Source organism: Mesocricetus auratus, unplaced genomic scaffold (assembly GCF_017639785.1).
Source record: "Mesocricetus auratus isolate SY011 unplaced genomic scaffold, BCM_Maur_2.0 Super-Scaffold_100676, whole genome shotgun sequence".
In the NCBI taxonomy this organism is placed as follows: Eukaryota; Metazoa; Chordata; class Mammalia; order Rodentia; family Cricetidae; genus Mesocricetus; species Mesocricetus auratus.
In genome coordinates this window covers 9021793-9035300 of record NW_024429266.1, presented here as the reverse complement: position 1 = coordinate 9035300, position 13508 = coordinate 9021793, and the positions used below count along the sequence as shown (strand labels likewise).

The following is a 13508-nucleotide window of genomic DNA, read 5'->3' as shown; positions in this document are numbered from 1 at the left end:
TTTAATTCATATTAATTACATTGCTAACTTAACTCTTGTCAGCCTTAAGGAAGAAATCAGGTCGTAAATGTCTATTTTCTTGACTTTCAGTAATGTATCCTGCGTATGCAAAATGGGTGCAGTCCCACCGAGACCTGCCCATCAGGCTCAACCAGTGGTGCAACGTGGTGGTAAGTGCACGTGTGCACATGTGTTAGTCTGTCACCATTTTCATATGCACGTGTGTTAGTCTGTCACCATTTTCGTGTGCACGTGTGTTAGTCTGTCACCATTTTCGTGTGCACATGTGTTAGTCTGTCACCATTTTCGTGTGCATGTGTGTTAGTCTGTCACCATTTTCGTGTGCACGTGTGTTAGTCTGTCACCATTTTCATGTGTCCTATTGCTTTTTAGAGCGTGCTTTCTTTCCTTTGTATGTGAGAGCGGCTTCCAAAGTGTTTTGGATCACAGTAATTGTTTTTGACTATTGATCATGCAAAGTTGCTAATAAAAACTGCAGGTTTTCTATCCTTACTGGCCTTGTCTTTACATCCTGCAGCGCTGGGAATTCAAGCACCCACAGCCTTTCCTCCGCACTCGGGAGTTCCTGTGGCAGGAGGGGCACAGCGCCTTTGCCACCTTCGAGGAGGCGGCTGACGAGGTAGGAGCAGTCCTATGCTGTGCTCGTGTCTTTCTTCAGGCACTGTTCTTTTACCGCTTGGCTTATGCTGTGTAATCCTTGTGTGAAAATAGAAAGTTAATCCAAGAGTAGCCAGATTTTAAAAACTGCTTATTAAATTTAATTAGTAAATTACTATTTAAACTTTTTGTATGATAAACAGATTTTAGTTTATAGAAAAATTAGTCATATGATTGAAAATTAATCATTTTCTAAGGTTTTCAATCTAATTATATCTCTCAAGCATTTTTCTCCTACATTCCAAATTTATATGCATTTAAATGTTTCTCAACCTTACATTGATTTCTTGTTGGACATCTTCCTTAAATCACACATTGACTTCTTTAACCTTTCCATAATTTTGTTGTTTGAAGAACCTTTTCACAATTTGAGGTGATGTAGATTGACAAGTCTATAATGAATAAAGATGCCATAAATGCTGTTACAGGTCTTGCAGATCCTTGAGTTATATGCTCGAGTGTATGAGGAGCTCTTGGCAATCCCTGTTGTGAGAGGAAGAAAGACTGAAAAGGAGAAGTTTGCGGGAGGAGACTATACGACCACAGTGGAAGCCTTCATATCTGCCAGTGGACGCGCCATCCAGGTATGGACGGCTGCGGCTCCATGGCGGCCGGAAGCACAGCCATGGCAGTTCCAGCAGTCTCTGCTACTGTGTTAGTATTTGGACAGTCAATATAGAAAACAGTATTACGGTTTAAAAACTAAGATCACTAGTGTATGATCTAGCAATGCCTTTCCCCGAGGTAGACCCTGATGGATCCAGTGAGTGGACTGGAGGACAGCTGCTCTTTGTTCATTGCAGCCTTATAGACAAATAGTGGCAGCATCACATGGTAAAAGACAATGCGCATACCCACAGTGGAGTATTATTAGCCATACAAGCAATGAATTCTGTCATTTGCAGTGCCATGAATGAAACCGAAGATGTTTGTGTAAAGAGAAATAAATGAGGTGTTGTATGATCGTAATCGTAAGTGAACACTGAGGAAGTGACTGTATATAACCTAAGAAGTTAGGGAGAGTATGAGTTGGTCAGTAGGCACTGAATGTTAGTTCTGTAGGAGCAGAATGTTGCACTGCTGCTAACAATGGTGGACACCTGTAATCACTGCGCTCCAAGGGTCTTGAGTCTGTGGCTAGTGTGAGCTACATAGTCTGGCCTGCTATTGTACAGGATACAATAGTACAACAGTAATGCATTGTGTATTTTTTTTATTTTTTTATTTTTTGGTTTTACGAGACAGGGTTTCTCTGTATTATTTTGGAGGCTGTTGGTCCAGTCTGGCCTCGACCTCACAGAGATCCGCCTGCCTCTGCCTCCCGAGCGCTGGGATTAAAGGCGTGCGCCACCACTGCCCGGCTGCATTGTGTATTTTTAAAACACTCAAAGGACTTTAAAGTTTTTACCAGAAAGAAATGATCAATTTTTGAGATAAGTTTAGCCTTATTTAAACATTACAAAATGTGTATGTGTTGATTTTTAAAAGTGAATAAAAATATTACTGGAGAAACAATACAGCACTTGTCTATCATGCATGCAGCCATTGATCACCTTTTTTTTATTGATGCGTTGATCACCAGTACCTATTAAATTGGGTGTCATGGTGCACACCTGTAAGCCCCTAGAAGTGGAGGCAAGAGGATCAGGTATTGGAGGCCACCCTTGGTTGTGAGTTAGGTCCATGTGGGCTGAGACCCTTCCCCAGAGACAGGAGCAGAGGGCAGTAGAGGAGGGCGTCTTCTGCATCTGCACACTAGTGAAGTTGGGGTTCTCTCCTGACTCCACAGGCATGAGTTCCAGGCAGAACCTTACATACAGAGTTAGTCCTGTTCGGAAGGGGCCGCCCAGAGCAAAACTGTTTTGTTGTTTTTTTTTTTAACCAGTCCTTGTCTCTTGTCATGTCAGTTGTATGTCAAGCATTAGTGTCAGAAAAGGAGATAAAACAGCACGTAGAGTGGGTGGAATTCTAAAATATGTGATCTTTCATTTTCAAAGGAATAATAGTTTAAAATTAAAGTTTGTGTTTCTCTCATTTAAGGGAGCAACATCACACCACTTAGGCCAGAATTTTTCCAAAATGTGTGAAATAGTTTTTGAAGATCCAAAGACCCCAGGAGAGAAGCAGTTTGCATTCCAGTGCTCCTGGGGCCTGACGACTCGGACTATTGGTGTGATGATCATGGTCCATGGGGACAATATGGGCTTAGTGTTACCACCCCGTGTAGCCTGTGTTCAGGTAAGGGAAATATTTCACTTTATCATTCCTTTTGTACAGTTACAGACCATGTTTACAAAGGAACTTTGAAAGGGTAGATTTCTCTGATGATACAGAAACAATAGAAAATATAGCCTAGACCATTATATTGTGTAAATATGTATACGTTTGTATTATTTATTGTCTCGAAATTTAAAGGTTACTTTGTTGAGAGGTTTTATTTTAAATTTTGTCTTAGGTTTACTAGTTTCATCTTATGAGTGAATGTTTTGTCTGCCTGTATATCTGTGGACCGTGTGCATGCTTGGTGCTGACTGAGGTCAGAAGAGGGCATTGAATCCCATGGAACTGAGTTAGAGATGGCCGTGCACCGCCATGTGGATGGTCTTAATGGTGGAGCCATTTTTCTAGCCCTAAAACTTCCTTTAGAAATAATTATTTGAAATTATTTAGAATTGTTTACATAAAATATAGTAGGTTAAATGAAAATGCATTTAGTGTTGGTAAGTAATATTTAATTTCTTAGTACATGTTTGAGACAGAAATCACACAGATTGATTTGTGGTAAGATTTTGTTATTGGAAAACAGACTGAGGGCTGAATTAGCTGTAAACCAGTTCATGCTGGAGCCCTGAGAAGCAAATGTCTGTAAACCAAACCTCCAAACAAGACTGGGAAGCAGGTCACTCCAGCCATCTGTGGTCATGGTAAAAGGCTGGGGACTGAGTAATGACTTGGTGGGTAAGATGGCATCCCATTGCTCTGCAGAGGACCCAGGCGCAGTTCTCAGTGACTATGCATGGCACTTTACAGCCTCCTCTAATGCCGGCTCCAGGGGTCTCTGGTGATTTGAAAGAAAATGGTCCTCAGAAGGAGTGGCACTTTTAGGAGGTGAACTTGTTAGAGGAAGTATGCCATGGTGGAGGCGGGCTTTGAGGTCTCAAGATACTGCCCAGTGTCTCAGTGTCTCGGTTCACTTCCTGTTGCCTTTGGTTCAAGATGTAAGGACTCTCCTTCAGCACCATGTCTGCCTGCGTTGTTTTCCACCATGATGATAATATGCTAACCCTCTGAACTGTAAGCTGCCACCCCAGCTAATGTTTTCCTTTATAAGAGTTGCTGTGCTCATGGTGTCTCTTCACAGCAATAAACCCTGACTAAGACAGAGTCCAGTGCCTTATCCACACTGGGTACATACAACCCCCTACCCCCACACACATAATTAAATCAAATGCTGGACATGGTGGCACACATATTTATTCTAGGACATGGGCGGTAAGGGCAGGCAGATCTCTGTGAGTTCCAGGCCAGCATGGTCTATATACGGAATTTAGAGAGAATAGGCCCATCACAGCTACATAGGGAGATTATGTCTCAAAGGACAACACATCCTTGTTTGTTCTCTTCATACATACTTAAACACCTTAAACTCTTTGAGGGTGGAGGCCAGTTTCAAATAGGATTTCTCTGTGTAGTCCAGGCTGTCCTGGAAATTGTTCTGTAGATCAGGCTGGCCTCAAACTCAGAGATCCACCTGCCTCTGCCTCCCGAGTGCTGAGATTAAGAGTGTGCCCCACCGCTGCCAAGCATCTTAAACTCTGGTCAGTTTTGCTGAGTTTTCCAAGAAATATTTAGAGAGATGGAAGTCCAGTGTGTGTGTGTGTGTGTGTGTGTGTGTGTGTGTGTGTGTGTGTGTGTGTGTGTGTGTGTGTGTGTGTGTGTGTGTGTGTGTGAACATGTGTGCACGTGTTTGTGCATGCATGGATGTCTAACTATGTCTGTACATCACATGTGTGCTGGAGCACTCAAAGATCAGAAGAGGAGTTGGACTCTCTGGAGTAAATTTACAGGTAGTTGTGAGCCATCAGGTAGGTCCTGGGAATCGAACCTGGATCCTCTGTAAGAACAATAAGTGCTCTCAACCACTGAGCCATCTCTCTAGCACCATGTTTATAATTGTAGTAAAATTACATATATTTAAATGATTGTGTCATTGGCATGTTTTAACTTCTGTGTGGTTCATTGTTGTAAGATCTAGGTGATTCGTTATTGTAGATGTCATTATGTGTATGTGGTCTGTCTTTGGCTGTACTCTAGGTGGTAGTCATTCCCTGTGGAATCACAAATGCCCTGTCTGAAGAAGACAGAGAGGCACTGATGGCAAAATGCAATGAGTATCAAAGGCGGCTACTTGGCGCTAACATCCGAGTCCGAGTTGATCTACGAGATAACTACTCTCCAGGCTGGAAGTTCAATCACTGGGAGCTCAAGGTACACTGGGATCCTGCACTGGGGAGGGAGATCTGGATTTAAGGATTTTTTTTGTCGCCTTCTCATATTTATAGCTGTAAGTTGTGAGCGCCAGTACAGGTCATGGCTCGTAATGGGGGTTTGTAGGGTGTGTGCTTATTAAACTCGTTTCTGTGGTGGTTCAGAAGGCTTGACCCTGCCTTTGATTCCCAGCACTGTGCCTTGTCTCCCTAAAGTTTTGTGCATGCCAGTTTTTTATTACATTAGAATAAAAATGATCTTGAAGTGATTGTATATACTAAATAAGCCTCATTTGATGGGCATGTTGCAATGCGTATGTCTGGAATTCAGTCACTGGCATGGTGAGGTTTTGGTGATGATGGAGTGTTTGCAGGTTCCCTCCTCATCTGTAGTTCTGGTCCACATGCCTGCCTGTCCCTTTGCTGTGTTGTTTTTAACTCTGTGCATACAAAGCCTATCTAAATTCTGGTTTAGTGTTTTTGGTATATTTTCATTTACAGCACAGCTTCATTGTTAGGTAATGTATGTATGTCCATTGTTCCATTTACAAACGTTTAGTGTTTACTATTTTTTTAAGCTATGATAGAGAATATCTTCTGAGCCTAGGAATTAGGAGGAGTAGGGTGGGGCACGTTCTGAGATGGTAGCTGAGAACTTAACAACGATGCTTGATGTATTATGGTTATTCAGAATTAACCATCTCAAATAACAAAGCCACCACCATTTGTCATCTCACTATAAAAGTGGCTCTATGGCAAACCTGGGCTGGGATTAGCGCTCCTGCTGACCCTGCTTCTCTTTCGTGTTTTATACATGCTCTCTCACATGCTCCCTGCCTGCAGGGAAGACTTGAAAGATGGATATTTTGTATTCTGTAATTTGTCTTAGTTGCAGGGTTTTTTGTTCACCTAGGAAGAGCAGGTGGATACCAGCAGCTACTTCTCTAAGTCAGTTCATGTGTGTCTGAGTGTGAAATGTTAAAGGAGAAACTGTTGCTGTTAGCTTGATCAGAATGAATGAAACATGCCATCCACTTCTGATTCCCTCCACTTCCCTGTCCTCTTTTACCCCCTTCTCCTGAAGATAAGGCTTTATCTCTATCACTCTTCTGTCCTTGGTAACCTGTTTTATGAGGGTCGAGTGGGCTTCTGGCATTCACTTCAGTGTCCCTTTGTCTTTGACTTGAGTACTACTTGGCATCCATGTTGTATATAGAAGCACCTGGCTTTATGTCGGAGTCTTAAATTAGTTTTAAAGCAGTGGTTCTCCACCTGTGGGTGGTAGAGCGACCCTCCTCTCACGGGGATTGCATATCAAATATTAATAGCAAAAATACAGTTATGAAGTAGCAACAAAATAGTTTATAGCATAAGAAATTGTGTTTGTTAAAGGGATCACAGTATTAGGAAGGTTGAGAACCACTGTCAGAGGATCTTTCACTACAATTTAAGACCTACTGTTTTCCAGATAGGTTTCAGACCCTACAAATACAAGGTCTCCCTGGACCTCAAGGGTGTTAGTCCCCTCAGAGACTTGAATGCACAGGACTTGGATATGCAGGAGTCTAAACTTGCATGCAGCCACCACTAAGTCCCCATAGAAGTCTGAGAGCGTCTGAGCAGCACATAGTGACTCCCATCAACTGCGACTCTCAGCCTATCCTTGGCCTCCAAGAAACCAGTGAGGTCAGGCATCCCAGCCAAAGTACACGTTTACCATGAGCGTGTTGACCCCCTCATGTCTTGGGGGTATCTTTGGTTTCAGGGTGCCTCTGTATTCCTCCATGTCCCACAGGCCGTTTGTGAGGAAATGGGAATGGCCATTCGGGTGGTTCTCCATCAAGAGTTTGCTCAGTTCTGACAACAGAGACAGACTTGTTCCTTCTGGACTCAAGAAAGTTCTCTAGCGGGTCTTAGGATTGCAGTTGACTTTTATAGGATTTGTAGTAGATAAAGCCACGAAATAGTCAGTATTCAACTCGAGATACACACATACAGTGTCAACTGCCGTTTTGTTTTGTAGGGAGTTCCAGTCAGACTTGAAGTGGGGCCGCGTGATATGAAGAGCTGTCAGTTTGTAGCTGTCCGACGAGACACTGGAGAGAAATTAACAATTGCCGAAAAAGAGGCCGAGACTAAACTTCAAGAGGTTTTGGAAGACATCCAGCTTAACCTTTTCACAAGGTAGCTCTGTGTTTTCACCTAATGTTTGATATGCAAATGAGGGATTTGGGGATTATTGCAACTGGAAGTGGTCTCCTCCCTGAGCTCCAGGGCCACTTAGTTTCTTATTCCATTTGTAGTTTTGACTTGTGAGTTTTCAAAGTGTGTGTTCCCCGTGAAACTGTGGTAACTTCAGATCCAGGCTCTTGTATTAAGCCATTGGTTCTTAAGCGCTGGGCACAGATTGGGAGAATCCAGGAAATACCAGCACCTTCCCCGAGAGACCAGTTCTAGGGGTCTGCAGAGCAGCCAGCAGCTATACTGTTCAAAGCTCCCAGTGATGATGACAGCAGAGGGGTCTCAGTGCGTACTGCCCTGGCAGACAACCTCAGGTTGGTTCCCAACAGCCACAACAAGCAGTTCACAACTGGCTGCAATTTCTAGTGTGATCCAACACACACACACACACACACACACACACACACACACACACACACACACACACACACGTTTAAAGATAAGTAAATGGGACTGGAGAGATGCCTCAGCAGTGTCAGAGGCCTCACAACTGCCTGTAACTCTAGTTCCAAGGAATCTGATTCCCTCTTACAGCCTTGGTAGAACCAGGAACAGAATAGTGCCCACACATACATTCAGGTATTCACAAATGCATATAAGGTAAGCATAAATAAATCTTTAAAAATGGAAAGCTCCCTAGAGGATTATGAGTAGCTAAGGCTAAGAACCTCTTGATTGCTTTGGGAATATGAGATAGTCGAGGCTGGCCTAACCTAGAAGAGGATTTTTTTTCCTCTGCCTACCTGAAGTAATGAGGAAGGGGATAGAAGCTTGGTTTAGGGTTAGTGAAGATGGTCCATGTTATGTATATTTCTTTGCCTTACAATACTCTATGCCTAATACACATTGGGTTTGTTTGGTGTTTAAAGATTTATTTATTATGTACAGTGTTCTGTCTGCATATATGCCTGCAGGCCAGAAGAGAGCACCAGATATCATTATAGATGGTTGAAAGTTATCATGCGGGTGCTGGGAATCGAACTCAAAACCTCTAGAAGTGCAGCCAGTGCTCTTAACTGCTGAGCTGTCTCTCTACTTATTTATTTATTAATTATTTATTTTTTGAGACAGGGTCTCACTATGTAATGAGACTGAGGGTACAGGAGTGTTAGGTGGGTGGATTTGATGGCATAAAAATATCTGTGTGGGGCTGGAGAGATTGCTCAGAGGTTAAGAGCACTGACTGTTCTTCCAGAGGTCCTGAGTTCAATTCCCAGCAACCACATGGTGGCTCACAACCATCTACAATTCAATCTGGTGCACGCCCTCTTCTGGCATGTAGACAAACTGTATCTGTAATAAATAAAAAAATCTTAAAAAATATCTGTGTGTGTGTGTGTGTGCACGCGCGCGCATGCGCGCACATGCGTGTACACATGTGTGTTTTGTTATGTATTCATACTTCATGTTTCATTATTGGGCAGTTCTATATACTCCCTGGTATAGTATTCCTTTTCCGATTTTATGGAAGGGAAATGTAGACCAGAAGGGCTTGAAGAATAAGAGACTTCCACAGGTGCTGTGAGAGTCAGAACCATTCAGCAGCAGTAACAAAAATAGCAGCTGCCTCTTGTGTGCCTGGCAATGCCGTTTCTTACATGTAGGCTTGAGATAATACTAAAGTAAGGTGGCTGGACTAGTATGGGAATTAATACTCACATTGAGTTCTTCTGACTTTCACTTCCTAGTTCATTAAACTTGTTTATCTGGAGAGTTAAAAAAATAAAACATAGGCCGGGCGGTGGTGGCACACGCCTTTAATACCAGCACTCAGGAGGCAGAGGCAGGCGGATCTCTGTGAGTTTGAGGCCAGGCTGGACCGACAGCCTCCAAAACAATACAGAGAAACCCTGTCTAGTAAAACAAAAAACAAACAAAAAAAAACCCATCATATTTGTAAGAAAAGTTATGTGTTTTCTGATTTATTTTGGCAGGGCCTCTGAAGACCTTAAAACTCATATGGTTGTATCCAATACATTGGAAGACTTTCAGAAGGTACTAGACTCTGGAAAGGTAAGAGACTTCCCAAAACATTTTCTTGGTTTTGTTTGTTTTCCACAGGACTGGCCATTGACCCCAGGGTTTTGCCTGTGCTGGGCAGGGCAGTGTCACTGAAGTGTACTTTTACCATTTTCCAGGAACTCTCACTGGAAAACTCCCTCAGTTTATACTCTGTTTTAATCTTTTTAGGCCAGTCAAATAAAAGGATTGTGCATCCTTCAGCTTTATGTATTATTGGAGTGAATCATTTATGGACTTTAGTATTCTGGTATACTTGTGTCTCCAGATTACAAATGAGAAAACCATGGGCCAGAGTCTAAACGAATTAGCCCATAGTATTAGCCAGATGCCAGAAGTTAGAGCTCTCTACCACAGTTGAATGTACTTCCTCCTCAGGTTTGTAAAAACCCCTTGTTGAGAATAAAAGACGTTTTTTTTAACAGTGCTGGCGTAATCACACATCTCTTGTTGTTGGTGCAGAGGATTCATCTCTAGCTCTTCACTGCTCTGTAAAACAGACGATCTTAAACATCCTGTCATCTCCCTACTGCTTCAGCATCTGGCTTTGGCTTACTGTTTTTCTGCCCATTCGCCTTCCTGTGCTCTGTAGTGCTCCCTCGACTCATGCAAGCTTTGAATAGAAGACGAGAGGTCATGTGGCCACTTTCTATCTTTGGTGTTCTGCCTGTGTAGTTTATGTATGCATTATTTTCTATTTCAATTGTTCTTCCCTGAGTATTGAGGGTGGGATTTAAGGCTTTGACACGCTAGTGCTGGGCAAGCACTTTTCCACTGAGCACAGCACCAGCCCACTTCTTTTTATTTTGAGTAAAGCTCTCCTTAGATTGCCTAGGTTGACCCTTGAACTCACTCGATAGCCCTTGAACTTGTATTCTTCCTGCTCAGTCTCCTGAGGAGCTGGGGTGAAATGCTTTGCCAGCAGATTCAGCTTACTCCATTCATTTTTAAGTTTAAAAGTTTCATTATAGTAATAGAACTAGTCACTTTTTTACAACAAGTTATTAGAGAAATTGCATATTACTTTTAGCTAATATATTGATTTCAAAGAACCAAGATCCACAAGGTGCTAGTGGGTCTTATATTTTATTCTAATATTAGACAAAATACTGTAAGGATTTGAAATTTGTAGTGAAACATGGATATTTTAGTTTCATGTCCAAAGAATGCATAGGAAAGTGAGTAGGTCGTGTCTGTTGTGCTCAGTCAGCGCCTCCTCCCTCCTTCATGTGGATTATCTTAGTGTGCTGCTGACCTAATCAGATAACCTGTGAGGCTGTTGTAAATAAGGTACATTCACTAGGAGAGGAAAGGTCTTCGGGACTTACATTGGGAAAAGCAGCGCCTTTCCCCTCTCCTCCTATTCATTGGTGTGAAGGGGTGGGCAGTCTAATTGGTTCACTTATTTTTTTTAAGTACACCCTTCTGCCCCCCCCCCCCCTTTTTTTTTTTTATCTCCTTTCCAACTCAAGGTTTCTCTGCAGCTTTGGAGCCTGCCCTGCAACTTGCTCTGTAGACCAGGCTGTCCTTGAGCTCATAGAGATCCGCCTGCCTCCTTCTGACTCCCAGTTGCTGGGATTAAGTTGTGTGTGTCACCACCACCCAGCTCTACTTTCCATTTTGGTTCATTTGCTGTATTGTGGTGCTAGGGGTTGGATCTCAGGCTTTGGGCATGCTGGGCAAGAGCCCTACCCTTTGAGCTACTCGTTATTTCACAGTAAAGAGACATACTCACTAAGTTATCCAGGCCAGGCTTGAACTCATTAGTAAGCTAGAATCTTTGAGCTTTGGACCCTCCTGCTTTGGCCCCTAAGTAGCTAGAATTATGTCCCTATGCCACCAGGTTCTAACAGAATCACTTATGAGTCCAAATACAAATTTCTTCATGTGCTACACCCATTATTATTTTATATATTATACACTATTTTATAAATGGATTTTTTAATGTATTTTGTTTGCAAATATTAAGGGTTTGCAACTCTCATACAGGGAAATGACTGTTAACTTTGGCTTAGATCTTGGGTCTTTGTCTCCGTTTTCACACCACAAAGAATTTCTATATTAAAACTTTTCTGAATGTGTCCTGTCACTGATCTCTGCCCCTTTCTCTCCATCCATTCCCCAGCTTGCAGGACACACCTAGAAAAGTATTACTTCCGTAACCTTGGAGTAACAGATGGTAAATTTCAGGAATTAGGTCGGCACATTGAGTGAACATAAGAGATTTGATCATGAGTGTTTGCTCTTCCTTAGAGTTAAGGTCCATCTGAAGAAGTTCCTGTTTCTGTAATTTCCTCCTCTGTTTGCCTTTGCTCTTAGAGGGAGGCCCTCTGAAGCATGTTTACTAGATCCCAGGGCACAGGAAGGATTCGCAGAGGAGCTTCTTAGTTTTGTTTGTGAGACACTGCTGTATAGATCAGGAGTTGGAACTCGTGATCCTTGCAGGTGAACTCTTAATTTTAATTCATAAAAAGTTGGGGAGCAGCACTGCTGCCGCCTCTGCTCTCAACCAGCCACCCCTTATCTTTCCTGCATCTACTGTATGGGTGAGTGCATGCCACAGCAGAGAGGTCAAAGAGCAGCTTGGTAGGGCTTGGTTCTCTCCTTCCACTATGATGATCCCTGGGATTGAAGTTTCATTGTGATTTTCCTATAAAAAGTGATTTTTGTCTGTTACAAGCATTTGTTCTTTAAAGTTATTCACTAACCCTCACATGTTAGACATGTGGGATCAAGTGAGGCCTGCCTGACTACTGTCTGTCTCTGTTGTGTTACCTCGAAATCAGTTCTCTCTTCGTCACCTCCCCCACCCTCCTGACAGCCAGCCTGTGACACAGGCCACAGTCATGGCCCGAAAGGACCCACAGCGGGGCTCGTGACTTTACAGAGGCACTTAGTGTGTTAGAGCAGATATGGGGTGTGTCTAGTTTTATGAGGATGGATTTTGGATGGTGTAAAGAAACATTCTTTGTGCTCTCATCTGCTTCTGCGCAAAGTTCCCAGAGTGTTAGCAAAGGTACTGGATACCTACCCCTTTTGCTTGAAAGGTAAAAAGAGAACTCAAGTGCTCCTCTCTGAGAGTTTTGATGGCACAATATTTTGTCTTCTCTTATTAGATCGCACAAATTCCATTCTGTGGGGAAATTGACTGTGAGGACTGGATCAAAAAGACAACCGCCAGGTAAATACCCCTCACCTTCAGCCCTGCCCTGGGAAGGGCGCAGTGTGCAGCAGCAGTGAACGGACTTCTTGTCTCTTAATTCCAGGGACCAGGATATGGAACCTGGTGCTCCGTCCATGGGAGCCAAAAGCCTCTGTATTCCTTTCAACCCTCTGTGTGAGCTGCAGCCAGGAGCCATGTGTGTCTGTGGCAAGAACGCTGCCAAGTACTACACCTTGTTTGGTCGGAGTTACTGATGGAGGACACAGAAGACTCACTCGCCCATCCTAATTTTTTAAAAACCAATAATAGTAACACCTTCAGATGCAGTTTTTCTTTTTCATTTTTTAAAAGTTCTAAAAAGAAATCACATGAGATTAAACAGCTATTCTTATGCCTAAATTAACAGTGGGAAATACTTTTCTGTAAACGTCCGGGGTAATAAATACCATGAACTAATTATATTTTTCGTACTCAGTTCATCCTACACACAAGGATGCTCATCGAAAGCCAGGTAGCAGGGGTCCACCTTCCCCGACTGTCAGGAAGTCAGCGTCTCAGAAGGAGTTCCCATCTTCTCTTCTCCATTGCACTTCCCTCCCCCCCCCCGGGTGGGTCGGTCTCATTGAGGTCACGAAGGGCAACCCTGCAGCAGGGAGTGCGTACCTGATTCTTGTCTCACTACACTGGTACTTCTGATCATGTTTTTAACGGACTGCTGTGGCCTGTTGTGTACCTACCCATCAAACTTGTTAGTTATGTCTCATTGGCATTTCTCCATGGCCACCAGATTTCCATACTGGTCCTCCTCATAGTGTCTAGTCAGCAAGCCACTCTTCTCCAGTGTCAGGCAGCACTGGTAGACCAGTAACGCCGCCTTTATCAGCAGCTCGGAGCTCTAAACCACACATGAGCTCTCCTGT

The 13508-nt window shown here is 43.1% G+C and overlaps 1 protein-coding gene across 2 annotated transcripts in view; it reads left to right on the top strand.

Moving 5' to 3' along the window:
• The window catches only part of Eprs1 (glutamyl-prolyl-tRNA synthetase 1), a 63612-nt gene extending 50568 nt beyond the window's left edge, over nucleotides 1–13044 (top strand). For both annotated transcript variants that reach the window (XM_005082436.4, XM_040738943.1), the window contains 9 exons: nucleotides 91–170; nucleotides 539–640; nucleotides 1107–1262; nucleotides 2719–2916; nucleotides 4993–5166; nucleotides 7189–7349; nucleotides 9341–9419; nucleotides 12542–12606; nucleotides 12692–13044. In XM_005082436.4, the coding sequence (XP_005082493.1) occupies nucleotides 91–170; nucleotides 539–640; nucleotides 1107–1262; nucleotides 2719–2916; nucleotides 4993–5166; nucleotides 7189–7349; nucleotides 9341–9419; nucleotides 12542–12606; nucleotides 12692–12842 (1166 nt within the window). In that variant the 3' untranslated portion in view covers nucleotides 12843–13044. The remainder of the gene's footprint in view (nucleotides 1–90; nucleotides 171–538; nucleotides 641–1106; nucleotides 1263–2718; nucleotides 2917–4992; nucleotides 5167–7188; nucleotides 7350–9340; nucleotides 9420–12541; nucleotides 12607–12691) is intronic.
• Nucleotides 13045–13508: the final 464 nt, after the last annotated feature.